At 47.4% G+C, this 16,805-nt stretch overlaps 1 protein-coding gene across 1 annotated transcript in view; it reads right to left on the bottom strand.

The window, feature by feature from the left end:
- Positions 1 to 15,398, bottom strand: part of CACNA1E (calcium voltage-gated channel subunit alpha1 E) — a 318,389-nt gene extending 302,991 nt beyond the window's left edge. The window contains exon 1 of the mRNA XM_050963449.1: positions 14,933 to 15,398. Within this exon, the coding sequence (XP_050819406.1) occupies positions 14,933 to 15,381 (449 nt within the window). The 5' untranslated portion in view covers positions 15,382 to 15,398. The remainder of the gene's footprint in view (positions 1 to 14,932) is intronic.
- Positions 15,399 to 16,805: the final 1,407 nt, after the last annotated feature.

Below are 16,805 nucleotides of genomic sequence, written 5' to 3'. Positions count from 1 at the left end.
CCCGCCCACCTCCTGGATGCCAATAGGACCAGACTCCTGTACCCCACTGGTCTAGGGGTGTGTGTGTGTGTGTGTGTGTGTGTGTGTGTGTGTGTGTGTCTCTCTCTCTCTCTCTCTCTCTCTCTAAATATATATATAATATACACATACTCTCTCTCTATAGTATAATTTTTAAACAAACAATTTAATACTGTACACAGCAATGATGATTGTGAAGCTTGGTGGAGGTGGTGAAGTTAGAGGGTGGGATATTTCCCAGAGAATGCCTTACTGCTAAATGATGAACTAGCAGTCAGCTGAGCCCTCAAGGGTCAACAAATTGTTGTTAATGTAGCCTCACACTCTACAAGGCAGCACAAATGGAGGGAGGGGAGACAGCAAGACAGACAGAGACATATACCCAGTGTGTGAGAGAGAGCTGCACATTGCCCCTTTAAGTACGCTGATCCCACTCTAAGGACACTGCCTTTTAAAGTAGATCAGCAAGTTCCCTCTGTCCTGAGCCCTGTTGTGTGTGTTCCCCCACCCCATGGAGATGGGGTAAGTGAGGGGTAGGAGTAGGAGGGAGGGGGACACCCTGACATTAGCCCTCCTCACCCCCACCCCACACAGAAAGCAGCAGGCTCCCGGGAGCAGCTCCAAGGCAGAGGGCAGAAGCCACACATGGCAGTGGGGGGAGGGACAGTTGCACTGCAGGCAATGGCTAGCCTGCTGGGTGACTGCCACACAGGGAACTTAGGGGAGCGAGGAGATGATGGGGGGCTGCCGGTTTACCTTGGTCCCAAGCCCCCACTAGCTAGCTCCAACGGGCTGCTCTTTCTGCATGCAGTGAACAAAGCAGGCAGCTGCCAAACAACATTATAAGGGAGCATTGCACAACTTTAAACAAGCATGTTCTCTAACTGATCAGCAACGTAACAAAGAAACAGTTGGCAGAAGCAAATGGGACACATGCCCACCTTTGCCAAAAAAGTCAGGATGGCTGGGACAGGACTTAAAAAAAGGGATTGTCCTGGCCAAAACAGGACATATGGTCACCTACCCTAATCCCTAGTGTGATTTTTGGCAGCCTATAGCAGACACCAACTAATACCCTCTCTTGTGTTTTATCTGTTAGTACATTGATCCATAAGTGTTCAAGATCATTTTCTTCAGAGTTTTCAGTGACTCAAACAGGTAATGCTGTTTTTGACACACAGTGCCACTCCCCTCCCCTTTTGCCCACTCAATCCTTCCAAAATAGGTTTGAACCATTGATTTTAAACATTCCCATCATGCAGATCATCCCACCAGATCTGACAAAGTTGAGAAAGGGAAACTTTAAAAAGATGGAGCTGGCACTTGGTTCTGGGAAAGCCTGCAGCCCTACACCTTTCCCTTATCTGCAACCTTCTGATCAGAATACATGCTGCCCTCCTGGGGCAAAATAATTCTTTTGCTTGAGAGCATCTCCATACAAATGGGACACCCTTCCCCTGATTGAAGGTGTGCCCTGGAATCCAGCCAGGAGGAAAGTGTATTAAAGACCCCAGTACACCAGCCTCACAACCCCACCATAAAAAGGAGTGCTTACACCTTAGTTCAAACCTTATCATAGCCAAGTTGAGATCTAACACCATTTCTTCACTAGAGGGGGACAAATAAAAAACAAAAACATTGCAGATGATCCACCTAATTGTCTTCAACCATTTACTGAGCTCGTCTAATAGCAGGGAAATTATTGGAGAACTCAAGAGGAAAACCCCATCAAGTAAGCTACTCACAGATATCATTTGTCCAGTTTTACTGGCTAGCCAGTGAGAACTATGCAAACAGACCCACCATGCTCCAGTCTAGGTAGACAGACTCAGACCCACCTGTCTGGACAAACTGTGTTTGGAGCAAAACCTATAAAAAGTGACTTTCAAGCCATTCTTATGCTCCACTGTACCTGGGTCTGGTCTAGTCCTGCTGTCAATTAGCGCAACCTTGAGGGTGTCCATGCATCAGTGAACTATTCTGTCCCATGGACGCCCCAGCCATACCTCTTCCTCCTGGGACCACCCTCTTCACTGAGGCCCAAAAGAGAGGATAGTACAGGGGCCACAACTATGGCTCTACACCGCCAAAGGACTCCTCTAGCCAGGAGAAACAGAGAGAAGACCCTGATCTGCCAGATTTATGGTACTGGAACAGCACAAAGCAGCCAGAATAGGACCTTGAATCTTGCCTGTAGCCTAGAACACAGTTTAGCCCTCTCCTTGTCTAGCCAAGCCATATTAAAACCCTGTGGGCAGCAATGGACTTGAATTGTGCTTAATTATACTTCTTAAACTCAATTACAATACTTTGCTAGATGTGATCAAAGGCCAACAGCCTTCATATGACTGACCGCTCCCTGTCATCACCACCGTACGGACAGTGCCTCAACAGTACAACAATTAGATGGCAAGGAAATTGTGGCCAACAAGACCCAGCCTGTATAATGTGAATTGTACCCGGTGTAGAAAGGCTGGATATTTTAAGTGTTCTCTGTAGAAATCAGGCCGCCTGCAATGGAGGCCACCTCTACCTGCATGATAACGGCACCTCCTCTCAAGACATGTTGTCTGCTGAAGGCAATTAATGAACAAACAAGGATTTATGTGACCAACCAAAGGCCACATCCCTTAGATCCAAAGGATGCAAGGAAAATTGCATTTATTCAACACGCTGTCTCAAAACTGTAGCATAAGGCCAATAAAGAGTAAGGCCTTATCTACGCAAGATCGTTTACTTGTTACACCAATATTATTACATGGTATAACCCTACTCCCCCCTCCCCACCCGGATGAGCACTCTTATTCTAATCTGAGCACCTTTTCAGGGGTTAGCTTAAACTCTTTCCCAAGGGACAAGCTAAATTTAAAAAAAAACAACACTAAGGGTATATGTATGTTGCAATCAGAAGTGTGACTGCAGTACGTGTCAACATACCCAAGTTAGCTCTGTTCTATCCAGTTTGAATAACAGCAGCAGTGAAGCTGTGGCAGGACGGGTTACACAACCTCACCGGTGATGCTGGATATGTACTAGAGAGTCTAGCCCATACTGCCATGGTTTCACTGCTGTTGGTACCAAGGTAGCTAGATCAAAGCTAGCTCACGCATGCCTATACATGCCACACCTCTGATTACACTACAGACATGCTCTTATACTGGAATAAGTGTCTACACGGGGTGTTATACCAGTATAACTAGATTGGTTTAATTTCACACCTTAGGTTTCACTGAACAAGGTCTTGTCTACACAGGAAAGCTAAGATTAGTTTGTAGCTCAGCGGGCTGGGTGTAGTTTAATAGCTGTATGTGCATGTTGATTCCCAGCCAGGAGGGAGTTCCTTTTCATTTCCATATCTGCATAAGTCCATCATTCACTACTATTGCCAGCTAGGTGTCTGGCCCCACGCTGCGATAACTCCCGCAGTGTCCCACTTCCGTTTGCTATTCTGTGGGGTAACATCAGCACATACCATGAACAAGAGAAGGATCAGAGGGCCATTGGAGGGAGGAAGGGGTCTTTTTAGACCCTGAACAAACCACGAGGATGATTCCTAACGCAACTACCACTAGCCCAGCAGCATCATTCCCTCTCCTCAATAATTAAAGTTTTAAAAAATCCACAATATTAACCAGCCACGTCCAACTATCAATCTTTAAAATATCAGCTGGCCTTTTCACATAAGAGACTGATTCCTGAAGGATTCAGCTGCACTAAGCAAAAGGCTGTTTGGGTCCAGCTCATAAGGATTTGGCGGAAGAATGAGCAGAAGGATCCTGCTGTACAAGCTGTCCATCACAGCCGTGCCTGTAATTACAGCAGTGTCTACAGACCCAATAAACAAGTCAGAGGCCTGTTGCGTTAGAGACAGTGACTCCCCCAAAGTGCTTACAGTCTGAACAGGCAAAATAGGCAGTGTGAGAGGGGAAACCAGGCACAGAGGAGAAGTGAGCTGCCTGAGATCACACAGCAGATCAGTGGCAGAAGTGGGACTAGAACTAGGTCTCCCAAGTCCCTGACAGGGAAGTTATGGGGTTGCATTACCTAAACCTGCCAATAGGGGGAACAAGCAGATTAAGCAAAAAAAGATGTACACACAAGAAGGATTTTTCTGTCTACTTCCCATAGGTGGGTCTAAGGGAGAAAGCTCATCTGTATTATGCTAGATTTACTACTAGACTGAGTAGCAAATACCCATGTCGGGGAAAGGCACAGATCTTGCCCTGGTGCATGCATGCAACAGAACAAGCAGTGAGGAATGGGACTCATTTCACTGGCCTGAAATAAAATTGAAAACAATCAGGTCAGTTTTACTGTTTCACTATTTTAGGTACTCAGCACACTCACTGACAATGAATTGCTCCATCCCTCTGTTCCTGCTTATCCATTATTTATTAATTTGGTGTCCTGGGTGGGTCCCAAAAGATAACGAGGCACTCAGCACTTGAAAAGCCCAATCTCTTGTGCTCAGTTTCATGAGTCGCTCTCACGGTGAATGCTAGGTGCACATTCTTGGTGTGGAAGTAGAGCAAGAACTGACAGGGATTTGAAGGGGATTTCAATGCAAACAGTCCCCTCTGTGAGCAAGAGTCAGGCTAGCTGTAACCCTACTAACGCGAGATTTGTAGAAGCGAGGATTGTGTGAGGTGAGTGGGAAAGAACTGTGTGAGAAGTGTTGTGACCTTGTGTTAGATAAGTGTGGAATGTAGACTATAGTCTAAATAGAAGTGAGAAAAATAAGATATCAAGATGACCTATGTATAAACAAAATGCAGCTATTGCTCATTATTGTATATAACAAAAGTGTATCTGACTTGCTGCACCCAACCTGAGAGTGAGAACTCTGTTTTTCTCCGACAATTTGGGGACTCGTCCGGGATGGCAACGCCCGCTCAAACAGTGGCAATTGCTGTGGATCGTTCCCCTTTGAACCCCATGGTGCCACAATAGAGATATGAGACCTTTTGAAATCTCTACTGAGGTGTCGGAGGAGGACTGTCCATGGGGCTGTTTGTCCCTTTTGGGCTTACGCCATCCGAACGTATTGACTGTGCAGCAAGATCGGATGCAGAGCAGTACTGGGGAATTGTTTGTTGCCCCCAATAAGGTTAGTTTGAAGTGGTACTGAGGACTTAGTTTGCCACCCTCAATAAGGTAGTTGTATGCGGTACTGGGGACTATACTTTGGCTGCCCCCAATAAGGTTAATGCACCGGTGCTGAGGGGTTGTTACCACCTCACAAAGGGAAAGCTGTATTGAGTCCGGACATAAGGCAAAGATGCATCATGGTATAAAAGAATAGAGGCCTTGGTGTGTGTGGGTACACCAGTGTGAATGAGAGTCACCGGAAGACACCCAGAGTACTCTGCGAAGTCATAGGCTCGTGACCGGAGATACTCTAACGCAAGCCCAGTGACTCAACCTAGTGGACTGGTAAGAAGGTCCTGACTAAGGTGGCTCTCTCTGCCTGGCATCGTCCGGCGAGTGGCCTGCCTGGGTCTAGAATTGTGTGAACCCATCTTCCCTCCCCTTTTCCTCTCCGCGTGAGCCACTGACTGGTCTGACCATCTCACTGGAAGCAATTAGAGTAAGCGGCGCTGTCTCTCTGAGACTAGCCAATGCTCTTGGCTGAAGGGAGGTGTAGGAGGGTCATAGACATCCTCGTTAATCTTTCCTGTGTGAGTGACCTGAATGGACGGTGATGTGATACCCTTAGTTTATGAGCCGCTAGAGGACAGGGCGCCCTCCCTGTGCGTATGATTGGAAAATGGGTGGAGGACAGTCTAAGCATTCCCTCTCACTGCCTAAGAGTACCCCAGCATAGTACATGTATGTACATTATGGTCCTAGAACTTGCAAGTATTTACAAAATTGGAATTTTTAACACGCATGATAATCCACCTAAACAATTCCCACTAGAAGGTACCTTAAATCTAGATAAGATCATACATCTTAGAGGAGCTTTTTAATCAACAAAAAGCCTCTGAAACAGTGGGAGCAATTTGTCTATTGAGGAAAGGAACGGGTTAATTTGAAATTCAGCTTGGCCCAGAGATAAAGAGAAAGCTGCTTTGCGTTCAAGGGCATGAATTGACACAGATCATGCCAAGCATGGAGAACAACAAAGTTTAGAGGCTGTAGAGATGGAAAACCCAGATGAAACAGCGAAAGGAGGAGCCGAGCTTCGTGTCCCTGCAGCCAATGTGGTTTGGGGATGCTAAAGAAGCCACAGTCAGCCAGCCTGGACTGGAATACAGAGAAAAGGTCTCTGAAAGGGATGCCCAAAAGACCCCAGACCCTCCCTGCCTTTCCTACCCCCGGGCCTGGCCAGTATGTTTGTGAGTATGAAAGTGGGTCAGGGTTTGAGCATTAACGCTTCTTTCTTCCTTTGAGTGATGTGAAAGCAGTTCCCGCACTCACCGCTGTATTATTAGTTTATTAATAAAGCTTTAAAATTCAGTCACATGGTGTGTTCCTGTATCTTATCCCCGAACAGTCCTGGGGTCTCAGACTGATCACCTGAGATCCTAAGCAGATTGGTAACAAACATCTGTTACAGTTTTGGTGGAAAATTGAATAAGGGGGGAGCCCTGCAGAATGAACACCATCTATTTGTTTTGCCCTTGTTATTTTATGTTTGCTTTGCTTGGTACTGTTGGTATTATATGTTAAGAATTGCATGATTAAAGTTGCAGTCTCTCAGCCACAGTAGGTCTAGGAACTGGAGAGGGGTTTAGTATTCCTCTCTCCCACCCCGGTTGATGGGGAAGGGTTGCAAGTGGATCTACCCCCGGTCATAGCAGGACTGGGCAACAGAGGCCTTGGGGAGAAGGTATAAATGCTTCCTGTAATCGTTTACCTGTAGAGAGACCTGTTTAGCTCTCTCCCTCCACACAATTGCTAGAGAAAATAAAGTGTATCTGAGTTGCTGCACCCAACCTGAGAGTGAGAACTGTTTTTCTCTTTTGTTTTTCTCTCATGTGCAATATGGGGAGTGGGTTAACCTTTCATGGTGTGCAAATTTTAACAACAATTTTTTTTCAATTAAAAAATCTGACCAATGACGTTTATTTTTCTTACTTAAGCAAATATATTAGACTTTAGTATATCACATTTTCTTGATATTATCCAAACACTTTGTATTCCAAGTTGAATAAAACAAGTATCTGCATTTTGATTTAACCCTTCTATTTGATTTTGAACTAGATTGTCCTATGAAAATATTAGACATAATATTCTGGCCACAAGACAAATACCACAACGCAGGACATAAAACACAAAACATAATTCCTATTGTGCCAGTAAATAATAAGACTAAAGTACTGTATAATGGCAATGTGTATGTGTTCATTGCTGGGAAAAAGTGTATGAGTGAAGAGTGGAAGTTTCCTTTGTAGATTAAAAGAAGCCAAGAAGAGGAGAAGGAAAAAGAACAGAATGAGTCAACTAAAATAAAACAAAACAAAACAAAAAAAACACACACAAAAAACCTCAGTCCAAAGACAAGACGCTGGCCCCTTTCAAGGACACTGCTCACAACTAAGACTTGGCTGACAACCAAGAAAAGAGGGGGCTTGAATGTGCCCAAGCAGCTGTAAAATCTGCAAAACACTGCCAGGCATTAATGAAATGTGTTATGTTTCTTTTTTCACAGGTATAAGAAGCACTACCCAAAGACCCTAGCAGCCCGGCCACTCCTTGGAATCAGGAGACTAGGTCTATGTAAAGGTCCACCAATGAAAGACTGCTTTGGCTTCATGCTGGAAAGGCCCTTACCAAGTCCAGCTGACCACCAACACCACTATGAAGTGCCAACGACTACCTACCTGGACCCAGGCTTCTCACTGCAAAAAGATCCCTCCACCTGGAGATGACTCTCCAACTGATGATCAGCCTATTTCTCCTTCTAGCTTTGCTGTACCTTCTGGACAGGAGGGAAAAAGGACAAGGTGAAGTGCTAGTAACCTCTTCCTTGTCCACTGACAGAGCTAACCTGCATTCAGTATTTGCTACAGAAATCAAAGCACTACGGAGTGATGTGCTGGTAACCTCTCTCCTGTATGATGCTGAGCTACGATTGCTTCAGGAAAGAAGAAGGAATACTTGCTCTGCTGAAATTGCCAAAGTCCAGGAATTCCTGACTGTAAAAGACGTTAAGAACTGACCCTGGTGAAGAAACAAAGAATTATACACTGGCAGGAAAAACTTGTGGGACCCATGCTTGGGAATGTGGTATTGATTGGATTTGGGGGGTTATTCTACAGGCTGCACCCTGTGTTTTTGAATAAGTACCTTCAGCATGTATTTCCCTCTCGAACTGGATTTTAAATAACAAAAGTACCAAAGGCACCTTGTTGTCACTGCCCCCACTATCTCCTCTGTTACACTATTACCCCTGTAATACATCCAAATACAGACAATGCCATATATCTGACAAAACCCAATGGCCAAGGCCTTCACACTTTAGTGATTTATTTAAATATTGTTTGGAAAAAAGTATTTTTAAGGTTCAGGATATCCCATATAAGCAAACAATTGAGTGGAAAAAGACTGGTCAGAGGAGATAAAAGTATATGACATCACTACAAATGAGCTTCAAGAATTTCATATTAAAGTTTTATAATGGGGTTGATACAATGGCCATTCCAGGGGGTCCATAGTATATCAGGGGGAAAGGGTCCTTATTATTTTGATTACCCAATTAGTAAATAATCAGATCCATACTCACAGAGTGTGTTCTGCCACTGGAAATTGTACCGGTACTGAAATGATCTCAGTAACTAATAATTTAACCTGTACCATATTACAATATACCTCTTCCTATGCTATTATTGTTAATGCCTCTCTAAAGTACCTGAGAATATTTAAAATAATAGAAGTGGTATAATGCTATCCCCGAGAGAGATGTACTAGGACATCGAATAACAATAATTAATGCCCCATTAGGGACTGTAAAATTTACCCTGCCCCTATCCAGTTTTCAGATCACTTCCTTGTATCCAAATTGCTCCAAGGGAAATGCTATTGGCTAGCACAGCAAAGGGCACAGAGGAAAGTCTCCTCTAGGAAGAAAAGAGGCTTAGCTGGACACTTATGGGATGGTGCAAATAGTGCAGCAACAATTTGGAATATTCTTAAGGGCCAACAACATGATGAGAAATTAGGGCAACTAGAAAAAGCCACAGGCCTTACTTCTGGGGCACAACTAACCCAAGTACAGGCTGGAGTTGGTGAATTACATGTTATTCTGCCCTTAGCTCAATGACCCAGAAGTTGCTGACAGAGATGGTATTGAATATCACTGAGTCTGGAAGGCATTGCAGTGGGATTTGGCACGTTCAGACATCCAAGATTTCCTGAACGACCAGCTAATGGCCATTCAGAGTGATCTCGAGTATGAAGCGTGACCCACTGCCCTTACAGATACCTCAGGAATGCCATCTGATTTGTGGCCATGGAGACATACTTGGAGATTTTCAGGATGGATGTGCAAGTACTCGCAGTGCTCCTTCCAAGAAAATGGGCCAGTAGGAGGGAATCCTGCCACGCCCATGGGGAGGATGCATGTGGGACTGGATTATTCACCGTGATATCTGGGAGATTAGACCACCTGGTAATGCCTACCCGATTTGTTGTTAGTGCTCCTGGAATAACACCTGATATTTGATTGGAATAGGGAATCAGTGGACATTTTGGCCCTTGGAACCCCCACAGCTTTAGCGTGTAAGGAAATTGAAGCAAGTGGAAGTTGTCACAGTGTTTCACAAAGTCTGGTGGGAAGGTTTGGGACAAGGAACTACCCTGACAGGACACCTACTTTTTCAAGCTAATGATAGCTGGGTGTATGCTGAGGCCACCACTTTGTGAGATATACATTTTAATCTCACTACTGCTGTGGGCAATCATATTATTTACTGGCCTGCAGACAGAATTTTACAAGTAGCTCTTAGGTTTCAGATACCCTTTAATTGGACTAGTTTAGTATTTGATCAGTTTCAAAATTTGCTTTCACTGTTACCAGAGATTCAAAGAATCTCTGAATTACAAGGGCAAATTCATATGCTTCAAAATATATATCAAGTTGAAAAGTATGCCTTTCAGACAGCTTATAGAGTGTCTACTTTATGTACTAAGTATGATGTATTGTGCTTTGTGACTAAAACTGTACAACAACTCCATCATGTTATTACTGTGGGAATGTTACTGCTTTTCTTGTTGTTATTTGGTTTAAGATTATGTTGTTGTTGTTGTAAAGGACATAATAATAGTAATACCTTTCATGTCCATGCTAATCATGCATTGTCACTGCATCCAATCAAGATCCCTAATGTTGAAGCATTTGATGTAGAGTCGGAAATCCAAGGCTTGACGCAAATAGAGATTTAAGAATGTTTGTTGTGCTAGAAGCACAAAAGGGGTGTGTGTGGAAGTAGAGCAAGAACTGACAGGGATTTGAAGGGGACTTCAATGCAAACAGTCGCCTCTGTGAGCAAGAGTCAGGATAGCTGTAAGCCTAATAACGGGAGATTTGTAGAAGTGAGGATTGTGTAAGGTGAATGGGAAAGAACTGTGTGAGAAGAGTTGTGACCTTGTGTTAGATAAGTGTGGAATGTAGACAATAGTCTAAATAGAAGTAAGAAAAACAAGATATCAGGATGACCTATGTATAAACAAAATGCAGCTGTTACATTATTGTATGTAACAAAAGTGTATCTGACTTGCTGCACCTAACCTGAGAGTGAGAACTCTGTTTTTCTCTGACATTGGTAAGGTGGCACAAAGTGGGAGAAGGATGGACATGTCTAATAGGGACACAGGAGCCAATTATAGAAGAGTGCAGCTATTAGTAAGTTTTATTATAGGCAGGGCTAGTAGTTTGTGATTGACTCAGTCGGCTCCTAGGCATCTCAAACTGAGCCTCCAAAGCAGCAATTTCTGCTCAATTTCTCTGGGTAGACAAGGCCTTCGGGAAACTCTATGCCTGGCAATAACTGGGGAAATGTGCTTCATAATGGTGCTTTGCAGCTGCAGAGTCAGGGCCTGAGATGAGGCACCTCTCCCCAAGCCCCACTGCCTTCGCCAAGCATCACCTCGCAGCCCTCTCATCCAGGGCATGGGGACAGTGCCTGTCCAGGCAGAGGAGACAGGGAGCAGAGCAGAGGATATCAGTGGAGGAATCTGCCTCCAGCCCAGTCCCAGAAGCTGGGCCCCACCTGAGCTGCCGCCAGATCTGGCGCTCAGATCTACACCATGCCAGGTCTCCCCCACTGCCAGCTGGGCTGCATGCTGGAAGCACACGCCCATGGCCCTGGAGCTACAACAGGGAGGTACATATCACCCTGCCCCCCAGGCGAGCCAGGCCTTGCCTGATACTACTCTCCCCTGGCCTTGGCAGCTGCTGTCCTTTCAGGCTCCAGAGCCCACAGTCAGAGGGGAAGAGAAGAATCAGGTGGGGGGTGCAGGGAAATTCATCCTCTCCCCCCCCCCCACACACTTCCAATGGCACTCCACAGCCTCTGGTGCAGATGTTTTTAGGGAGCGCCTTCCAAGCACCAGGGGCAGCATGGGAAAAAGGGCCACGGTGTTTGTTTGAAAATGTAAGAAATGGATGATGAAGCACATCACGGACATGATGCATATGAAAGATAGGATGGGGATAAGCCATAAAGGGTCCTGAAAGTGAAGACAAGTATCTTATATTTGATGCTGTGGAGAAAGGGGAGCCCATGGAGGGATGCAAAGATATGGTTAAAGCAACGGGCTAGGAAAATGATCTTGGATATATGTGCAGGGCAAGATTGCATTTGTCCAGGCCAGAGAAGACGACACTGCAATCATCAAGATGATGAGAGTTTTAGCAACGCCGTACCTTAGAAATGTCCTGCAGAGATGTTATGCATCTAATGCCTAGTGATTAGAGCGGGTATACACAGAGGGTGGAGAGGGTGAGGCATTTATAACAGCTCAGTATGTATATTGCACTTTTCCTTTCCAAAGCTCTGTGCAAACACTGACCAATTATCCCTCAACACCCATATGAGGTGAGTAACTATTACCCCTTTTTAAAGAAGTTAGAGACTTGCCCCAGGCCACAGAGATGGAGATTCCAGGTGTAGTATCAAACACAAGGGACCATTTCTGCAGTGATGACCTGGCCATTAGAAAAGCTATATTCGGATGTGCAAACTGACCCCATTCCATAGGACAGTAAGTGTGGGCCCCTACGGCATCACTTGTAGTTACAATCCTTGCTCTCATTACAGCCCTATTTTAATTCAAAGGAGCTCGAAGTCCAGAATAGACGCTACATGTGACAGCAAGCAAGGCATGAGTGCTGGCAAACAGAATCTTATTGGCATCAGTCTACTGGGTGGGATGGGCACTAAATCCCCAAAGGAAGATGTGGTTGACGAGCTAATAACCTACACACTTAAGCTGCATGGTATTTACATAAGCATTAAAGCTTGAAGCCAGACAATCAGCATCAGGGACACCTCCATTCCTGATCCATTTAAAATAAATCACTTCCAGGATGCAACCAGGCTCACCTGGAAACTGCATCTGCTTCTTTGGTGAAGGGTCACATCGCCCCAACACTGCCTGCAGCATCATTTTCAGGTCCCCAGTTCCAAAGATATTAGCTACTTCCCTGTGTCTGTCTTACCAGCCAGTCATACCCTTTCAGGGTTGGCCTTAGAGCTTCTGGTGCCTTAAGTGTCACTAGGTTAGATTGTGCCCTGTGCAGGGCTGGTGCAAGGATGTTTCACGCCCTAGGTGAAACTTCCACCTTCTGCCCTCCCACGTCCCCGAACCCCCACCCTCAGGTGCCCCCCCTGCGGCAGCTCCCCATCCCCCACCCTCAGGCACCTCCCGCCCCAGCTCACTCCTGCTCCGCGCATGAGCACGAGCACCCTGAGCACACTGTCGCTGCTTCACTTCTCCCGCCTCCCAGGCTTGCAGTGCCTAAGCTGATTGGCACTGCAAGCCTGGGAGGTGGGAGAACTGAAGCAGCTCATCCCTGTCCCGCCTCCTCCCCGAGCATGCCATGGGAAGAGAAGCAGCCATGGCGTGCTCAGGGAGGAGGCGGGACAGGAGTGAGCTGGGGCGAGGAGTTCCCCTGCGTGCCGCCCCCCCCTTACTTGCTGCAGGTGGCCCTTCCTGCGCCCCCTTGCCCCGGCTCCCTCCGCCTAAATGCTGGTGGCGACCAGGGCAGCTGAAGATCCGGCCGCCGCGGTCGCTGCTAAAGAAAATGCTGCTCCCCAAATCCTAGTGCCCTAAGCGACTGCCTAGGTCACCTAAATGGTTGCACTGACCCTGGCCCTGTGCCCCTGGAGACTGTGTCTAGAGATCAAATTTACACCAGGGATTTTATGCCAGTAGGGTTTCTCCTCTACACAGTACAACTAAATACCCATCACCAAGGAAACCAAGTGTAATGGGGCAACTGCCTCACTCCTGCAGAACAGAGGTTAAAAGTAGCCAAGCTAGGCTGATGGGGAAGTAGTCACAGGTGTGGCCAGCTCAATCAGGGCCCAGCTGGCCCGGATAAGAGGGCTGTGAGCTAGGAGCTGAAGAATCTCTCTCTAGCAGTGGAAAGAGAAGGATCTGGCTGCTTGAGAGCTCAGGGTACCAGGAGTAAAGCAGTGCTGGGGAAAGGTAAGAGGAACTGGGGAGCTCCAACCTGGCAACCCCCAGGTTACAGGCCTTGGTTAAGGCCTACAAAGGTACTAGGTCTACAAAAGTGCAGCCTGGGGTTAGGCAGAGGCAGTGGGTCCAACCCCCTTGCCAATGATGAGTGGCCATTATGGACTGCAGTTTGCCCCAGTGAGAGGGGGCTAGATGATGACTGGCAGTAGCCACTGAGGCAAGGTGGGGACAGAGGGTTGGGGGCTCCCCTGGGAGGGGAGACCCTGACTGTGGAGTACTAATGAGGCAGAACCCTGAGGTAAAGGGCACCGGGGTCCAGGAGGGACATGGGGCCTGAGGCAGGTGAGCCACCGGCCTGCAGACAGTGCTCTGGGCTGGAATTGAGCTAATTCCCAAGACAACCAGCAGGAGGCGCTGCACCAGAGAGTCTCATTTCGCTACACCAAGGTAATCTGTAGAGCGCTTTTTCCTGGCACTCTAGTGTAGTTACAGTCAGACAGTTCGCTACAACCCAGAGACAAGGGCAGGAAGGAGTGGGAGGGGGTGAATTCTGTTTGGCCTGGACTGATGAGGACTGAACTCCCTAATATGATGTAATCCACTATGGCACACATACCAACCTCCTCCCATCAAAGCACAAGGAATTCAGGCTCTTAGAACAACATGTCCAAAAATTCCCACTGTCAGTGTAGAGCCAAGGGTAACAGCCATGAAGCTGAGAGAGCACTGAATGCAGTAATGGTGGGGAGGACACAGAGAAGGGACCAAAGAAAGGATGGCAACTAGCAGTGAGCAAATCTGTCCTGGGTTCAAAAAGCTGGTTAAGGATCTGGCCCATTCCCAGGGGAAATGGGAGAGAAAAGACCCCAGACAGGGATTTTTTCATTCTGTTTTAGAATCACTCCCTACAGGAAGGGAGAGCAGGCTGGCTGGGGCACGGGAGGATATTGGCATTGGTAGTTTAGCAAGCAAGGCCTCCACGATCCCTCCAGCTCTTCCTCTCTGTCTCCCAAAGGGCCTGTGCAATTGGCTGACCTATCTTTCTGGCTGATGGCGGCTCCCTTTTGGGGTCATTGTGGGAGGGTATTTGTGTAAGGCTTTTCCTCCCCGCAAGGCTGGGCATGCCACCTCCAGAACCCTCGTGAGCCCCTGCTGGCCACTGGAGTCAGCGGTCTGAGCTCCAATCACCCGTGAGCAGTGAGAAGTAACATCTTTTCTTATGTAGAGCTGCCTTGTGCTGCCACCACAGGGCCTGTTGGGTACTTACTCCCACTCCTTCCGCCTCGCCTGCGGTGTGCTCTGCATCTTGTGAGCCTCGTGCGCCTTGATGATGTCCCGCTGTTCGATCAGCCCGCCCCTCCGGCGCTTAATCACATCTGGGCTCACCGGGATGTACTGGCTCAGTCCCAGGTCAAAAGTACTGCTCCCCTCAAAGCCCAAGCCGGCCTCCGCCTCCCGGGACCCTGGCTCATAGAGGATGTCAAAGCTGGCCGTGCGTGAGACCAGAGCGTCCCCCAAGGCCTCGGGCTCCAGCAGGCTGCAGGACTGGGTGGCTTGCATCAGGCCAAGCTGGTGCTTGCGCCATGTCTCTTCCTCTGGAAGGGCCAGGACGTATCTCTGGGAGTCGGAATCCAGCTCGGCAACCCCACTGGCTGTGAAAGAGCTGGCCTCGGAGAGCGTGTGAGCACTGACAGAACATGTGCCGAGTCCAAGCATCTTCGGCGCCGTTGCGGTACATCACTCTAGAGAGGGCACAAGACAGACAGAGGAAATTAATGGCAAGCTCCTGATCAGTGAGAAGTAAAGTGAGTGCTTTAGGGTCACCCCAATATTTTCTTTTACTCCTCACTTTTATAGGCCCCATCCTTCCAAGCCAGCGAGGGCTGAGCAGGATTTCCGTACAGCCTTTTAACACCAACCCAGGTGGACACAAGGGAGATGTGCAGTATTCCTGTCCACCCATAGCACTGCCATCCCACCCATGCTCAACCAGCCTGGGGGGAAGAGAGCACGAAACGGGAACTGTGATCCCCAGGTAGCCATGTGTTGTGCTGCCACTACCAAAGAGTTTAACAAAAAGCTAGTTGTCTCCAGGTACCTGGATGTGACAGGGGGCTGCAAAGCAGGAGGGAGACGGCTGTTCACTCCATACCTGCAAGACCCTATTTCTCAGGGCCTTTGCCTGATCAGGTGAATCTTCCCCATTTTGATTTTTTACTAAGTCCCTTTGCCTGACTGGAAAGGGACTCCCAGTTCTCATCTAAATCAGCTTAATCACAGGCCCAAACAGGGTGACCAGATGTCCCAATTTTATAGGGACAGTCCTGTTTTTGAGGTATTTTTCTTTATATAGGCTCCTATTACCTCCCTACCCCTGTCCCAATTTTTCACACTTGCTGTCTGGTCCCCTTAGGCTCAAACCTTCCACCAACAGTGATGGATTAACCCTCTTTTGCCCTGGGCCAAGAACAGACAAATGTCCCCCACCGCTTGCTCTTCCAAGAGCTGAAAGTAGTCAACTTGCCCCCACTCCCACATTCTAGTGGCCAGTGAGGGAGTTTGACAAAACTTCAGGCTGCAATGCTAAATCAAGTAGCATCTGTGACAGTAGGTGGTGCTGTCTCCCTAACTAGAGCGTGAGTTCCAGTGCATGTGGCTTTGCTGCTGGCTCCTGTTGGGGGTTTCCTCTTTGACCTGTGCATTTTGCGGCAATTTGAAGCATTGTCACAGGAACGGCAGCGGTGACAACACTACTGCCTGCTAAGAGTACAAGGCCACTCAGAGAAAAAACGGTTACCCACCTTTTAGTAACTGTTGTTCTTCGAGATGTGTTGTTCATGTCCATTCAAAGTGGGTGTGCGCGTGCCACGTGCACACCAGCCGGAAGGTTTTCCCCTAGCAGCGTCCGTGCGGTCGGCCCTGGTGCCCCCTGGAGTGGCGCCACTACAGCGCCCTATAAAGGGGCCTGCTGACCCTCCACCCCTCAGTTCCTTCTTGCCGGTAATCCAACAGAGGGGCAGGAGGGTGGCTATTGGAATGGACATGAACACCACATCTCGAAGAATAACAGTTACTAAAAGGTGGGCAACCGTTTTTTCTTCTTCGAGTGGTTATTCAGGTCCATTCAAAGTAGGTGACTC

This window comes from Gopherus flavomarginatus, chromosome 7 (genome assembly GCF_025201925.1).
Source record: "Gopherus flavomarginatus isolate rGopFla2 chromosome 7, rGopFla2.mat.asm, whole genome shotgun sequence".
NCBI classification, from domain to species: Eukaryota; Metazoa; Chordata; order Testudines; family Testudinidae; genus Gopherus; species Gopherus flavomarginatus.
The sequence above is the reverse complement of the archived record's forward strand: the minus strand, read 5'-3'. Positions and strand labels throughout refer to the sequence as shown.